At 40.8% G+C, this 17,096-nt stretch overlaps 1 protein-coding gene across 2 annotated transcripts in view; it reads left to right on the top strand.

The window, feature by feature from the left end:
- The window catches only part of arhgap36 (Rho GTPase activating protein 36), a 230,383-nt gene that overhangs the window by 200,855 nt on the left and 12,432 nt on the right, over positions 1-17,096 (top strand). For both annotated transcript variants that reach the window (XM_060832279.1, XM_060832280.1), the window contains exons 7-9: positions 638-788; positions 5,172-5,320; positions 7,449-7,625. In XM_060832279.1, coding sequence (XP_060688262.1) covers positions 638-788; positions 5,172-5,320; positions 7,449-7,625 — 477 coding nt within the window. The remainder of the gene's footprint in view (positions 1-637; positions 789-5,171; positions 5,321-7,448; positions 7,626-17,096) is intronic.

Below are 17,096 nucleotides of genomic sequence, written 5' to 3'. Positions count from 1 at the left end.
CTGAAGAGTATCCCATCCAGATCCGTTCCCCTACATTTACCCTTGACTAATGCATCTAACCTACACCCTGGAAGACATGGCCAATTCACCTAACCTGCACATTTTTGGACTGCATTTGGACGAAATTCGAGAACCCGGAGGAAACCTGCGCAGACAAAGGGTGAACATGCAAATTCCACGCAGACAGTCGCCTGAGGCTGGAATCGAACCCAGGATCCTGATGCTGTGACGCAGCAGGGCTAACCGCTGAGCCACCGTGCTGCTCTATAGGTCTTTTATAAAGTCTGTTGGCAAATTGTTTGAAAGCACCTAATGATGAGCTTTGAAAATTATGACAAATTGGGCAAGGTACAGTCTTCAAAATAAATAGGGTTTTATTGGTTGAAGTGGAGTATTGGGGGGAATGAAAATCAAGAAGAATATTGAAATAGGTAAAATAAAATGTTAAATTAGTGTTAATTTATTTACACCAGGATGTGAACACATGTTGTGATGTTTTGCCTGATCTATTTGTGACTGACCAATGAGTTGACCTGTGAATGAATTGTTAGATTGAATTTGGCACAAATTTCTGTTTCAAATAAGGTATGTTTTTGATGAATTGATGCACTACTGAATGGAATATTTGTTGCTTCAGCTGCGAGATGATTTTGATCAAGGTCTGCAAGTTGTTTTGGATGAAGAACACAGTGTCCATGATGTCGCAGCATTATTGAAAGAGTTCCTGCGGGACATGCCAGATCCTCTCCTCCCCAAGGAACTCTACTCAGCCTTCATCAACACCATGAGTGAGTGAGATCAGACTACTAAATTTACAGCCACACTGACAGCAAACTTACAGAATTAAAGTTCTTTTATAACTTGATAAGGTCCAGTAAACCTTTCTGAAAATGGCTAACAATACTAACAACGTGGCTCCAGCTACAAAGCTCTGAGCTTTGACCTCTTTCTGCTTTTAGTTTTAATTTTTGAACACTTTCAAACACATTTTGACCAATTCCCGTGTTATCGTTAATTTGCTTCAGAAACTTTACACATAATTGAAAAGTATTGCCTCTGAGTTTTGTTGTTTTTTTTCTGATTAATTTAAGGGGTCCTCTCACCTATTGCCCATATATCAGTTCAAAAAGGTTGAAGCATGTGGACTGAGAGACATCCCTACTGGTAAACAGTAAGAAGGCAATTCCTTCATCCCAATCATTAGGACATTTATTTTTAAATTAAGCACAACTATCGGTCTTTAAAGTTTGAATCCATCTTTCCAAGTCTCTTTGATATTGTCAATGATAAATTGAAGACATAAATTGATTAATTAATATATCTTTGAATATTTGTGATATAAAATTTTGAAGCTTGATCTGATTGTTTTCCTTGGATAATCCTTACTTTGTAAATGAAAATTTGACTAACTATTCCACTGCCATTTTTGCAATTTGCTTTCCCTAAAAGACAATTCTTAAGAAACTCTGGTTTAAGCTTCCGTGAAAGTGAAAAGATATGAATTCCCAATTCAGTTTTAGGGAGAGGTTTTACACAATTTATTAAGATCCTGTTAAAATCTGGTATTGGAATCAAAGGCACAGGTTTAATGGATAGTTTGGGTTTTCCGACTACATGATGTGTGTGACGTCTAGCAAACTACAACAATATCTTTACATCATCCTGACCAATAGAGATCCTTTTGTATATTAGCCTTAAATATCCAAGCTGGATCAGTGGTGCTGGAAGAGCACAGCAGTTCAGGCAGCCCCAAAGTGCAGCGAAATTGACATTTCAGGCAAAAGCCTTCATCAGGAATAAAGGCAGTGAGCCTGAAACGTGGAGAGATAAGTTAGAGGAGGGTGGGGGTGAGGAGATCGTATTCCCAATTCCTCTGCCTCCGCCGTATCGTATTCCCAATTCCTCTGCCTCCGCCATATCTACTCCCAGGAGGACCAATTCCACCATAGAACACACCAGATGGCCTCCTTCTTTAGAGATCGCAATTTCCCTTCCCACGTGGTTAAAGATGCCCTCCAACGCATCTCGTCCACATCCGCACCTTCGCCGTCAGACCCCACCCCTCCAACTGTAACAAGGACAGAACGCCCCTGGTGCTCACCTTCCACCCTACAAACCTTTGCATAAACCAAATCATCCGCCAACCTTTCCTCCACCTCCAAAAAGACCCCACCACCAGGGATATATTTCCCTCCCCCCACCTTCCGCAAAGACCGTTCCCTCCGTGACTACCTGGTCAGGTCCACGCCCACCTACAACCCATCCTCCCATCCTGGCACTTTCCCCTGCCACCGCAGGAACTGTAAAACCTGCGCCAACACCTCTTCCCTCACTTCTATCCAAGGCCCTAAAGGAGCCTTCCACATCCATTAAAGTTTTATCTGCACATCCACTAATATCATTTCTTGTATTCGTTGCTCCCAATGCGGTCTCCTCTACAATGGGGAGACTGGGCGCCTCCTAGCAGAGCGCTTTAATGAACATCTCCAAGACACCCGCACCAATAAACCACACCGCCCTGTGGCCCAACATTTCAACTCCCCCTCCCACTCTGCAGAGGACATGGAGGTCCTGGGCCTCCTTCACCGCCGCTCCCTCACCACCAGACACCTGGAGGAAGAACGCCTCATCTTCCACCTCGGAACACTTCAACCCCAGGGCATCAATGTGGACTTCAACAGCTTCCTCATTTCCCTTCCCCCACTTCACCCGAGTTCCAAACTTCTAGCTCAGCACTGTCCCCATGACTTGACCGGACTTGTCCAACCTGCCTAGCTCCTTTTCCACCTATCCACTCCACCCTCTCCTCCCTGACCTATCACCTTCATCCCCTCCCCCACTCACCCATTGTACTCTATGCTACTTTCTCCCCACCCCCACCCTCCTCTAGCTTATCTCTCCATGCTTCAGGCTCACTGCCTTCATTCCTGATGAAGGGCTTTTGCCCGAAACGTCGATTTCGCTGCTCGTTGGATGCTGCCTGAACTGCTGTGCTCTTCCAGCACCACTGATCCAGAATCTGGTTTCCAGCCTCTGCAGTCATTGTTTTTACCTCTTAAATATCCAAGCAACCAGTTACAGAATTTTGGAGCTACTTGGAAAATGGTTTTATCATACTCAGCTGGAATTACCACCAGATGTACTACTGTCCATCCGCTATTGGATGTTAGTTGATGTTGAATCCATTTTCACATTATCACTTCATTAGTTCAATAATAACACTCAGGTATTGGCACTGATTCAATCCCTGAGTAGGCTATTTGATATGGCTCTCTCAACTCACAACCTATCTGTTGCATTTCTATTAAAGTAGATAAGCTAAACAGACCAGATTCATTCTCTTTACAGTCATCCTTTTCATTTAAGTTTTGAAAATAGTGTCAGATAACAACTGAATTTCCAATTCACCTCCCTTTTTAATAGATGCTACTCTTCCTGTCTATTTCTTTTAATCTGTGATATAGACAAAATACAGTCAGGAAACATCCAAGGCTGTACCTTCTGGAGTGTTTCAGTTTTTTTTTAACTTTCACTGATTGGTCCAAAACACTTAGAGGCCAATTTTTTTTTAATCCACCAGATCTATCCCAAGATAACATCCCCAATTTTTTTTAAAAGGGATTTGCTTTATTACAGTAATTACAACTTTTCATTTACTAAATCACTCTTTAATCCAACTGTATATAACGGGACCAATTTGTAACAAATTCTTCCAGTTAATGTTTCTTTCATTCATTAGCCCTTCTGGAAGCCTAATTGTATCATTATTCAGAATCAATAACTGATTTGTTCCAATGGTTTTCAAAAACTTTACTGGCTTATCTCCTTTATTAGAAAAATAAGGGCATGCTGTCCCTTTGAAATAAGATATTCAGAAACTCCAATTGTCTGACTTTCTTGATTGTCCTGAATCATATATTCCTTTGTCGCAGGTTCTGAGGGAACATGCTGCTGCATTTTAATACCCTTTTCATTTCCTGATTTCCCCCCTTTTCTAAGATTCTTTAGGCATTCCTGTTGCTCAAACAGATCGCCTATGTAACTTCCAGCAAATGACTTTGGTGTGTCCTACTTTATTACAACGTAAGTATATTATTGGACTGAAATTGACAGGGCTCTGAGGGATTTTGAAATTCCGATCCACGCAATTATATTGCACATGTCTGCAGCTTTTATGCTTAATATCTCTATCGACTCACTTTGAAAGACAGACACCCTTCTTAAACTCAGTGGCATTTCATTCCATCAAGAGCCTCCACATGGTTATGACCCCGGAGACCCCAGTAGTACCAAGTAAGTCAGATGCTAGAATGAAATTTGGCCTGATTGACCATAAATTTTGTTTTTACAATTTGGTTACCATGGTGATCAGTCACTGAACATGTTGACAAGACAATGCACATTTAACAGAAGAACATCAAAATTGATTTCACATAAAAGAAAAATATAAGATTATTTGGAATGATCTTATACACAGCAAAGTATTTTCCAAGCAATATCCATTACTGGCATCCAACCCCAGTGAAATAATACTCCTATGTGCACTTTTTTTAAATTGAACTGATGAGACCACAGGCAAATTTCTGCAGTCACCAGATGGGATTTGTTCCATTTCTGTCTCTTCCTAAGACATGCTCACACCAGTTAACTCAATAATCTTTCTTCTCTGATCTCAAAGCAAACCTGAAGGTTTTCGGCCTTCTCTACTTTGGCTGCTAAAAGAGGTTATGGTCACTTCCAATGGACTGGAGACTTTCAAAGCCAAACTACCCTTTTGCTATTATGGATAGTTGCTTCTGAACTGAACCTACTTCAGGTCTCTATCTCTCTTCCTGTAGGTCATCAAAACTCAACTTCAAAAATGCTCTGACAGTTATCTCACAACCTAGCTTATCTTGTCATTTAGTTCAAGTCACAGGCTTCAAAATATTGGTCTTAACTCACTGCTAAAATAAAGTTTCTGTCCCTTTTTAAAAAAAGTCATCTTCACAGAATTGTGAAGCACAAACGTGTCGACCTCTACTTTCCAACCTACCTTCGCAGATATTAATAATGTTTTGTACACCCATCATCACAGTATCCAAATTGCTGATGAATGGTTTGATTAAAAGTTGACATCAAAAGATTCTGTTATATCATAACGTCCTGAAATCTTGTTTTGTTTGGTGCAGCCATGAAGAAGAAGGAACAGCTGTCCGTCCTCCAGCTGCTGATTTATCTGTTACCTCCATGTAACTGTGACACATTACTCCGATTGCTTGAGTTGCTATCAAAGGTGGCAAGCCATGCCCATGACTCGCTTGGAGAAGATGGACAAGAGGTAATGATGACATCAATTTTGATACATTAGCAATTTTGAAAAAAGCAAGTAATTCTCTCGGTGTCTGATCCAACGACAATAAAATCAGATTAATTCCTCATTCCTCTGTTTGCTGACTGTTGGATTTGGTTGCAGTATGCAAAGCTAACTTCCATACTCGGTTACCTCATAGTCAGTTAAAAGAGGTTGACTATACATAAAGCCTCTGATATTTCTTGTATCTGGTAGACATACATTTCCTGATGAAGGGCTTATGCCCGAAACATCGATTCTCCGGCTCCTTGGATGCTGCTTGACCTGCTACGTTTTTCCAGCAACACATTTTCAGCGACATACATTTCGGCCTGTCCTGAAGCTCTAAACTCTCTACGTTACCATTTTCCACTTTGAGCATTTATCTTGACAGGACTCTCAGAAAACAGGCTGATCTGCAGAATATTTAATTCTATTAAAATTTTTCAGGCTTTACATATCTTACGGAAGCCAATACACAACCTCCTGTGTTGAGCTAATTGGTTGCCACTAATATCCTGAGTTCCATTCAAGATAATGAAGCAGAAACTGCAGGCTCTGGAAGTCCTGGCCATGCACTCTCCTCTGATGGGAACAATCTTCCTCACTTGCTCAGAATTTTAGGATTTGGAGATGCCAGTATTGGACTGGGGTGTACAAAGTTAAAAATCACACAACACCAGGTTATAGTCCAACAGGTTTAATTGGAAGCATTAGCTTTTGGAGTGCCGCTCTTTCACCTGAAGAATTTTTGGAGAGTAACAAATAAACATAAACATGCCAGTTTTTTGGGTGTTTTACCCAAAGTGGTTATGGTAGGAAAGCATTTAAAACCTTAAGGAACTTTCGGGGTGTACTGTTTATTTGAGACATGAAATAGAGTGTAATATGGGATGTTATGATAAAATATATTTATATTCAGATGACATTATTGTAGGAAATGTGGCCGGAAAGGATCATAATGTCTCACAGTGTGACAGAGCAAAGTGTGTGATACACACTTCAGGGAATAATGTTCCTTGAGTTTTGAATGTTATGATTCTACCTTTAAGTTAAACTACAATTTTCTCTTGTTTCCTCACACTTGCTGGCAAATGTTGACTCATTAATCGCTTCATGTCAGTTCAGCAGGGTGACACTGCAAAAGTATTTGAAGAATCAAGAAGAGTGATGGAGACTGGAGAGATTACTAATTTAACTAAACTTATCTAAGACTGGATATTGGATATGTTGTCAGACGGAAACAGTGGAGTAGTTCATAGAGGTGGTGAAAAGGTACAAATCAGTGTAGTTCCTACATCTCTATGTAATGTTACCATGAGGCTGCTTATAGGTGAGCAAGACGAAGGTTTAACATAGGACTGAAGAAATGAAAAGGACGTTCATCATGGGAGCAGTGGTTAGCAAAGAGTGAGCTGTCAAAGGTAATTTTCTTTCTCTGTAAACCAAGATTGGTGTAGAGATTAAATTTCAAAACATGAGCCCAGAATGCTAGTTGTTGATTAGCAGCTTACTGAGAATTGGGTCAATGTGAAGTTCTTTGACAAGATCACTCTGGAGAGCTCATAGTGTGAGGAGATAGAATGAAACAGGGGCCACAGTTTAAGAACACAGGGTTCTGTGTTGGATGATCAGCCATGACTCAAATGGCTGAATAGTTTGACATGATCCTATGAATTTTTGAAGTAGCCTAAAGAACCATTTGCTTTGTCACAAGGTGGAGGTACACCTTGAACCTGTAGCAGTAGGTCTACAAATTTCTTCTGACAAAAGGCAAATTTCAGACTGGTATCAGGCAGTTTCTCTTTAATTAAATATGGAATTAATTTCTATGTATGACAAATCAAGTGTTAAATAAATTTGGATGAATGAGCTGTATATTTATCTTTTAATGATTGCAAGGGAAGTCAATATAAAAAGATGTATGTATTCAATGTGGATCCAATTTTAGAACTTTGTGTTCCAGTACCAGAGTTTCTCCCATCAGACAAGGAAACTGTGAACTCACTGCTCATATTATTCTGTCCCATTTGTTCCAGTTGATGAATAATATTCTACCAGATATCTATATAATAAATGGTACTCATGGAGAAGGTGGTTGTTTGTTTTTTCTTAGATGACTGGAAACAAAATGACTGTCGTCAATCTGGCTACCATCTTTGGCCCAAACCTCCTTTATAGGGAGATACAGTCTGAGAAAGACTACAGTGTGCAGGCAGCACAAGTAGAGGAAAGCTCCGCAATCATTGGGGTCATTCAAAAGATGATTGAAAACTACTCAACCCTCTTTGTAGTAAGTACAGCATAACGTTTTACCATTTTGTGTGCAAATTTTTTCTCTATATTCTACTTTCCTGAAAACACTAAAAAATTACAAAGTAATATAGCTCCAAGATTTCAGTTTCTATTCCAGTACTTTGCTCAAGTCTTCAGCTTCAAGCATGTTTATTGATAAACTAAATGCTGGGAGATTTCTAACATCAGGTCTGTGCTCCCTGTTGATCACCCTGGTATTCCTCACAAGTAACAGAGGGACTGAAACTGCATGGGAATTGGAAGATGGGTCTAAAAATATACTTATTCAACGAGAATAATAAAACACATAACTATGGATGCTTAAGATATGAAACAAAACCAGGCATTGCTGAAGAAACTCAGCAGGTCTGGCAGAATCTGCAGTGCTTTGAGTCCAGTGACATTACATCAAATTGGTTAGCAGCTAGGAAAAAGTGGTATCTATGCTGAAGACAAGGTTGGGTGGGAGTGTTGGTAAAGGTGTTGATCAGGCAAGTGGAGACAGAGCCCAGAGAGAGATGGATATGAAAGGTAAGAGAGACAAGGGAATTATTGATAGTAAGCCAGGACAGAAGAGAAGGTGAGTAAGTGATAATGGGAATGAACAATGGGAGAAAATGGATAAGCTGTGCTGAAAGTGATTCATGTAATATGATAATGGAATTAAGAGTGGGTGAGACTGTGCTGAAAGTAATTCATCATAGCAGGGTGTTTGGGGGTGGATGGATAAGGTAATAAACATGGAAGGAAGGAATCGTGCTCTCAAGTTATTGAACTTGATGTTGAGATTTAGAAGTTGTGGGCACCCCAAGTGGAAAATAAGAGTCTATTCCCCATGCTTGCACAGAGGCTCACTGGAACATTGAAGCAGGGCGGTGACTGAAATGGGGTCATGGTGGTGGTTTAAAGTGGTGGCAACTGTAAGCTCAGGGTCATTTTTATGGGTAGAAAGTAGGTGTTCTGCAAAGCAATCATTCAGTCTGTGCTTCCTCTCCCCAATTTTAAATAAACGTATTGTGAGCAGGATTATGGCAAACTGGAATGAGTAAAGTGCAGGAAAATCATTGCTTCAAATGGAAGATGTCCAGGCCCTTGGACAATGAGGAGAGAGGAAGTAAATTATACATTTGTGATTGCAGGGGAAGGTGTTCTGGGAGGGTGAGGAGATGTTGGGAGTGGAGAGGGAATTCACAAATCTGTCCCAGAGGGGATAGTCCCTGCAGAATGTGTGTCTGATCACGACATCGCTTTAGTGGTCACAGAAGTGGCATTATGATCCTTTGGATGTGGAGGTTTGTGGGGTAGAAAGTGAGGACCAAGGGGACACTAACATTGATAACATTGCACAGAAACTGTTCCTTTCACTATAGATTTCTCATTATAGTTCATGTTTTTCAGGGCCCTATAACATTCCACACGTAGAACCCCTTGTAGAAGTCTGCAATATATTTCTATACCCTCATTTTATTTCATCTTTACGTGACTTCTATGTTTGTTTATTGTGGTTACCGGGTGACTTAGCACGAGGGCTGCAAGGACCAAGGTCGTGGGTAGGTTTGCATTAGATTAGTATTGAACTATAATGGGCAATGGGGGAATGAGGGTTAGCATTAAACTGGCATTGAGGTAGAATGGTGGAATAGGGAGTGGGTGAAGGGGGTGTTGGGTTATGAGAGGTGAGGATTCGAATACAATACCTAAAGTCTAATTAAACATCTAGGAGAAGTCCAAGAAAAGTGGGTGACATGGTGGCTCCGTGGTTAGCACTGCTGCCTTGCAGCACCAGGGTACCAGGTTCAATTCCAGCCTTGGGTGACTGTCTGTGTGGAGTTTGCACGTTCTCCCCTTGTCTGTGTGTGTTTCTACCCACAGTCCAAAGATGTGCAGGTTAGGTCATGTTAAATTGTTAGGTGCATTAGTCAGAGGGAAGTGGGTTACTCTTCGGAGGGTTGGTGTGGACTTGTTGGACCTAAGGGCCTGTTCCCACACTGTAGGGAATCTAATCTAAAATCTAGGCAGCTCTTTTAAATTGCCTGTGTCAGCATGAACTAGCCTGTGTGGCTATGTGCGTATGAGACAAAACTCTATCCCTTTCTATCCTTTCCCTTCCCAGAACGGAGATCATGCCTAACTGGGTATTTTCTCCTGAACCACACATGACCAGCATGATACTAGTTTCAGGAATGAAAATCTCAGTCAAAAACTTTGTAAATCAAATGCAATAACATTTCACTTAATCAAATGCCTCACAATAAAAACTCCAGCAATATGTCTGGTCAGGCCTGGTACTCTGATGGAGCAATGCTTTCATTATGTAAGGCTTCCAGAATTGTCAATATAACCAGTGAACCTCTGTACTGTCAAAAGGGAATGAACAAAAATGACTAGTCTGAAATATCACACTTGTTTTGTTGAAGGCAGGGGCACAAATCCCATTTGCAGTTACATCCTTCACGAAAGGAAAGACAATCCAGTTTGAAAACAAAAATGGAAATTGCTGAAAAATATCAGCAGGTCTGGCTTCATCTGTGGAGAGAAATCAGAGTTAATGTTTTGGGTTCAGTGACCTTTCCTCAAAGTTAATCCAGTTTGGATTCTCCAAAAAATATATATAGTGTGCACAAGTGCTCAATATAGGAAGCAAACCTATCTGGTACATATTATGGTATAAATCAGAACAGAATTTATGAATTCAGGCTGGCACCAAGCAAGTTTTCCCATGTGATTACAAAGTTCAGACTGGATACTCCAAATTGGTAAGCTCACAGATGCGAAGGGACAAATTGACTCCTCCACTTTATTCTCCTGCCCTCCCAGATGGACACAAGTATAACTTTGCTGTTCTCCCACGAAGACGTGAATGTACATGTTTGAAAGAGACAATTCAACCTGGCCTTCTTGAGTTAACAGAAGAGGGAGTTGATTAGTTACTAAATGTGAGAAGAGATAATAATGCAACTTGCATACACACAAGTTAAGAATAAGTCGTGAATCTAAATAAAACTGAGTTAACACAAAATAAATAGCTCAGTCTCTAGGTTGTTTGTGAAGATTAAATGGTAGAATGTTGCAGCCATTAAAGCAAATGTTACCAATTGTATTGATATTGGTTGATTTTGAAATTGTTGGCTTTGCAGGTTGATTGAAATTCTTTTGCACTAGCTCCTTTGACAATGAATGCCTGACAGCAATCAAAGCACAAGAATATTTTTCTCTTTGTTCAAGAGCAGGGCAGTAGTGCCAATGACTGCTCTCAAAACTGTGACCCTCCCAGTACACTAATTCATATACCAAGAGTAGGTAGCACGGTGGCACAGTGGTTAGCACTGCTGCCTCACAGCGCCTGAGACCCGGGTTCAGTTCCCGACTCAGGCGACTGACTGACTGACTGAGTGGAGTTTGCACTTTCTCCCCATGTCTGCGTGGGTTTCCTCCGGGTGCTCCGGTTTCCTCCCACAATCCAATCTAATGACAGACCATAAGACAGAGGAGCAGAATTAGGCCATTCAACCTTTTGAGTCTGCTCTGCCATTTAATCATGGCTGACATGTTTCTTAATCCTATTTTTCCACCTCCTGTAATCCTTACTAATCGAGACCCTAACCATGATTTTCTTAAATGAGAAGGCTTGGCCTCCACAACCTGATGGCTACTAAGGGGCCTGTACATAACTCCCATCAGGTTCGGCTTTCCTTTCTGGTTGCTCAATTTTCCCCATACAGATTTTATGTTTTCCAACTCTGTCACTTCTTGTTGTTAGTTTAATTTCATTTCTTACTAAATAAGGCAATCCCACTCCCTCTGCACACCTACCTGTCCTTTCGATAGGATATTTAGTTCAAAGCCCTGATCCCCTAGCTGCCATGTCTCTGTGATGCCCACAACATTGCACTCACCAATGTCAGCTGCAGTACAAGCTCATTTACCTTTTCTCATGGACAATGTGCATTTAAGTACAAAACTCTCATCCCCCCTCTCCTAGTTATCCCCTCATCGTCTATACTTGAAGCTAGATTCTTGACCCTTTCTATCCACTCTGCCCAATCACTGTTCTGGAACCTTGAAACTAGTTTAAGTGGGGGAGGGCTCAAGAGAGCTTATCAAAGTCCTTGTGACCACCCTATTTATCCTTTCTCACTAGGATCCTAGTCGAGACCAGTTTAGGTGGAGCCCATCCTAATGGTACAGTTCTGTCTGGTTCAGTACTGATGCTTGTTTCTGCACCACTCCTTTAGCCGCATGTTTACTTTCCCCATCTTATCTCTTTGCCAAATTGCACATGGATCAAATATTAATCCAGACATTAGAACCTTTGAACCCTTGTCTTTTTTATAAGTTTTGTTTGTAATTCCTGACATTCCCCAAATAGGATCTCTTAGCTATTTTATTGGTGCCAATGTGGATCAAAACATAGAGTCATAGAGATGAACAGCATAGAAACAGACCCTTCAGTCCAACTCATCCGTGCTGACCGGCTATCCCAACCCAATCTAGTCCCACTTGCCAGCACCTGGCCCATATCCCTCCAAACCCTTCCTCTTCATATACCCACTCACATGCCTTTTAAATGTTGCAATTGTACCAGTCTCCACCACTTCCTCTGGCAGCTCATTCCATACACGTATTACCACCTGCATGAAGAAGTTGCTCCTCAGGTCTGTTTTATATTTTTCCCCCTCTCACACTAAAGCTATGCCCTCTAGTTCTGGACTCTTCCCCCCACCCCAGGGAAAAGACTTTGGCTATTTATCCTATCCATGCCTGTCATGATTTTATAAACCTCTATAAGCTCACCCCTCAGCCTCCGACTCTCCAGGGAAAACAGCCCTAGCCCCAACCTCCCCTTATAGCTCAAATCCTCCAACCCTGGCAACATCCTTGTAAGTCTTTTCTGAACCCTTTCAAATTCCACAACATCCTTCCAATAGAAAGGAGACCAGATTTGCATGCAATATTCCAAAAGTGGTCAAACCAATCTTGTACAGCCACAACATGACCTTCTAACCCCTGTACTCAATGCTCTGAATAATAAAGGAAAGCGTACCAAACATTTTCTTCACTATCTTATCTACGTGCGACTCCACTTTCAAGGAGGTTTGAACCTGCACTCCAAGGTGTCTGGAGTCTCCTTCTCTCTCTCCAGGATTCTTGCAAGTGGATTTGAGATGTTCTTCACCTTGACATCACTAATGTGGGACACTCAATTCTGCCTCTAAAGAATGCTACCTGCCTCCTTAATTATAGAATCCTATCACGAAATAAAATAAGACCCCATGATTTTACAGGCAACTACTACCATGGATAGTTGATTTGCCCAACTAGCAAAACACAGAGAATGGGGACAAAGGGATCTTTATCAGCTGGTGGCTGGTGGAGTTATTGCAGGGGTCAGTGTGGGGCCCTTACTATTCATGTTATACATTAATGATGTAGATGAAGAAACTTGAGAGCATTGTTGCTGAGGAAGTAGGGAAAGTGCAGAAGGGCTTGGATAAGCAAGAAGAATGGGCAAAGAAGCAACAGAATATAAAGTGACAAAGTATGAAGTTATGCACTTTGGCAGGAAGAAAAGAGGTGTAGCTTATTTTCGAAATGAGGAAAGGTTCCAGAAATCTGAAGCACAATGGGCCCTGGGAGCCTAGTTCACATTTCAAGTGGGCTATTAAAAGCGGAGATATACTGATGAAGCTGTATAAGGCTCTGGTCAGACTTCATTTGAAATATGAGAGGAGTTTTGGGCCCCCCCCCATCTAAGGTAGGATGAGCTAACCTTGGGGAGGGTGCAGAGAAGCTTACAAAAATGATCCTGAATAACAGGCTTGACAGATGAGGAGTGGTTGAGGACTCTGGGTCTGTGAATCTGGTTCAATGGAGTTTAGAAGTATGGAGATGGTAATCTGATTGAAACTTACAGAATTATGATGGTTGGATAGAATGGATGTAGAGAAGATGTTTCAACTAACAGGAGAGACTAGGACTAGAGGGTACAATCTCAGAGCGATTGGAAGACCATTTAGAACTGAGGTGAAGAGGATTTTCTTCAGGTAGAGGAATCTGTGGAACTCATTGCGACAGAAGGCTGTGGAGGCAAACTCATTGGCTGTGTTTAAGTCATAGTTAGCTAGGTTCTTGTTTAGTAAGAGAACGAAAGGTTATGGGGGGAAGGCAAGAGAATAGGGTTGAGAAACACATCAGCTATGATCAGTTGGTGGACTAGACTCAATGGGCCAAATGGCCTAATTCTGCTCCTATATCTTGTGGTCATCCCTCTGATCATAGCTAGAATCAGATGGAGAATGCAGGAAAATGTGAGTGGTAACAAATACCACCACCTGACTTGATTTCCCATCCCTGCACTCATACCAGGAGTCCACTACCCTCTTCCTCCCGCTCACCACACACAAATGACAGCAGAGGCAAGCCTAATTCACTGATGAATTTCTGTCTCATTGGGCCAAATTATTGCCTCTTCCCCAGAGCCCCAGAAAAAGAGAAAGCAATAATTGTGATGTACAGCATTGACATGGCCTTGTAGCAAAGTCCCCTCCATCATTCTGACCATAACACTAGTCTACTGAAATATTGGATCTTGGTCAAGACCCTGAATGGGAAATGCATTTCAATCTTCAGTTTGGATTTTCCCTTTAAAGATACTCACCAGCACTATCATATTATTCTCGTAATACAAGTGAGTTTCCTCTTCATAGGGCAATCCCACAGGGAATCTGTGGTGTAACAGTCATGACCTTTGATTCATTGGCATTAGATCATGCTCTGCCACAAATAAACAAAGTGTAAGCCTCTTCTCTCTAATGCCAGGAACATAAACCCAACTGCACATGCATTTGTAACACAAAGAATTAATAGTTGGGTGAGATTTTGGCTGTAATTGTATTACAGCCAAAATTGGCAATTTCAACAAAGCAGAAGAGCAACAGAGAGGATTTTTTTCCCAGCCTATATATAGATAACACTAAACAAACAGAATCTTCAGCTCAAAGAGAGATTTTAAAGCCCTAGAGGGGGATAAAGCTCCTTTAAAGTGCAAGGTTGGCTCTTCAGTTTCATTCAAGTAAATATCACAATGTGTCATTCACTGCCATGTGATATATATTGCCAAGATTTTCCTCTTAGTGTTTACACAGAAATTCCGGCATTATCACAAACATTTCCCTCAGTTGTTTTATCTTCATCTGTTGCTTCTGCTTTCATATGGGAAATGGAAAAAATGTTTCCAACATCTGGAGGAATCAAGATAATTTATTGTCACTCTTTGCAGCCTTTTCAGAAAAATGAAATACAAAGCACTGAGCATCAGCCTTGCTGATGTCTCAATGGAATAGTGCAATATTTATCATGGCACTGAAGCATACAAACCAGGAAAACATAGAAGTGAATCGAGGTCTCCAGTGGTAAAATGGCAACTTTTAGCCTTATTTCTTTCTGGTTAGAAAAGGTGAAATGTACATCATAAGTTTTTGCTCCTGATTGATATCCAAGATCATCAGTATGAGTATGTGTCTTTCACATCCCCATAAACAACTTAATCAAATTTCTCAGAATTCCGATATTACACCATAGAGGCATAGAGATGTACAGCACAGAAACAGACCTTTCAGCCCAACTCATCCATGCTGACCAGATATCCTAAATTAATCTAGTCCCATTTGCCAGCATTTAGCACATATTCCTCTAAACCCTTTCTATTCATATACCCATCCAGATGCCTTTAAAACATTGTAATTGTACTAGCCTCCACCACTTCCTCTGGCAGCTTATTCCATGCACACATCACCCTTTGTATGAAAAAGTTGCCCTTTTGGTCCCTTTTATGTCTTTCCCCTCTCACCCTAAACCTATACCCTCTAGTTCTTTCCAACCCAGGGAAAAGACCTTGTCTAATCACCTTATCCATGCCCCTCATGATTTTATAAACCTCTATAAAATCACACCTCAGTCTCTGGTGCTCCAGGGAAAATAGCCCCTGCCTCTTCAGCCTCTCCCTATAGCTCAAACTCCTCCAACCCTGGCAACATTTATGTAAGTCTTTTCTGAACTCTTTCAAGTTTCACAACATCTTTCCAATAGGAAGGAGACCAGAATTGCACACAATATTCCAAAAGTGGTCTAACCAGTGTCCTGTACAGCCACAACATGATCTCCCAACTCCTAAACTCAATGCTCTGACCAATATAAGAAAGCATACCAAATATCATTTTCACTATCCTATCCACCTGCGACTCCACTTTCTAGGAACTGTGAACCTGCACTCCAAGGCTTACTCTCATGCTATAAATTTAAAACGTAAATTTGCATTGATATAGCAAATTTAGTAGGAAAAAAAATCCAATTTTCGTAATAAAAACAGGAAGTGATCAAGGTTTGGTTGAAGATTAAGGTTTTAAAATTTTCTCCAGAGATGCTGCCAGACTTGCTGAGATTTTTCAACAATTTTGGTTCTTGTTTCCAATTTCTAGCACCTCCAGTTCTTTGGACATTTCTTAAATCACCAACAGTATTCTGGATGAGTTGATTTTTGAAAAGGCAGGAGAGTGAAGGGCCAGTCAGAAGTTAATCAGAATGGTTAAGTATATAAATGGGAAAGGCACAAATGAGAATTTTGACAGCAAATTGACTGAGATAAGGGTGAAAGTTAGCAGTTTTATGAAGGTAAATGTAAGCAGTCTGTATGATCTGGGGTAACGAACCTCGTTGTACTTATGATCCAGTAGGTGCGTGAGAAACTCATCTATAATTCTAAAAATGAAGACCAGAGTATTTTAACTCCAGAGGTTTATATAAATCTTGATGAAAGACTTCTCACTTGTTTTAACTGGGAAGAAACATAAATTAGAGCAGGGTGGATTGGATGTAATTGATGGAATTAATTTTTGGATAATTGCAATTGAAAGTGAGGAGCAATATTTCAGCCGAGATCTGACCAAGTACTCTCGTCATCATCAAGAACCTCACCCAACTTCACCTCTACATCATCATCCATTTCTGGCCCACTCAATGTAATTGCTGCAAAAACAATCATGAAAATTTCCTTCAATTAAGTGTTGAGGAGGTTGAAACACTGCCTTCAATCCCAGCTACTTACTCCATTCCCTTGCCAGGAATTTGATCTGTCTCCTTGAAGCTGTCTGAAGCCAAACATTTCCACACATTACTAAGACTATTTGTGCACTACTCAGTAGCATGTCTGACTCCAGTCTACTCCTGGGTTATTTGTAACTAAAATCCCTTCAATCTTCATTACTTCTCTACCTGAATATTCCAATGTTCTTTTGCTGTGTTCTCCATTATTCACAAATTATTCACTACCATACTCCTACAAATTGCCCTGGGACACATTAGGATATTCAAAAGGTACTAACTACATTATCTCTGTTGTTGTGGTATAAAATCTTTTTTAAAAAGAGCAAAAGTTCGTCTATTTTCTGTCCCCGATCTCCTCAGTGACTGC

Source organism: Hemiscyllium ocellatum, chromosome 11 (genome assembly GCF_020745735.1).
Source record: "Hemiscyllium ocellatum isolate sHemOce1 chromosome 11, sHemOce1.pat.X.cur, whole genome shotgun sequence".
NCBI lineage: Eukaryota > Metazoa > Chordata > Chondrichthyes > Orectolobiformes > Hemiscylliidae > Hemiscyllium > Hemiscyllium ocellatum.
Note: the sequence above shows the minus strand (reverse complement) of the source record. Positions and strands in the feature narration are given on the sequence as shown.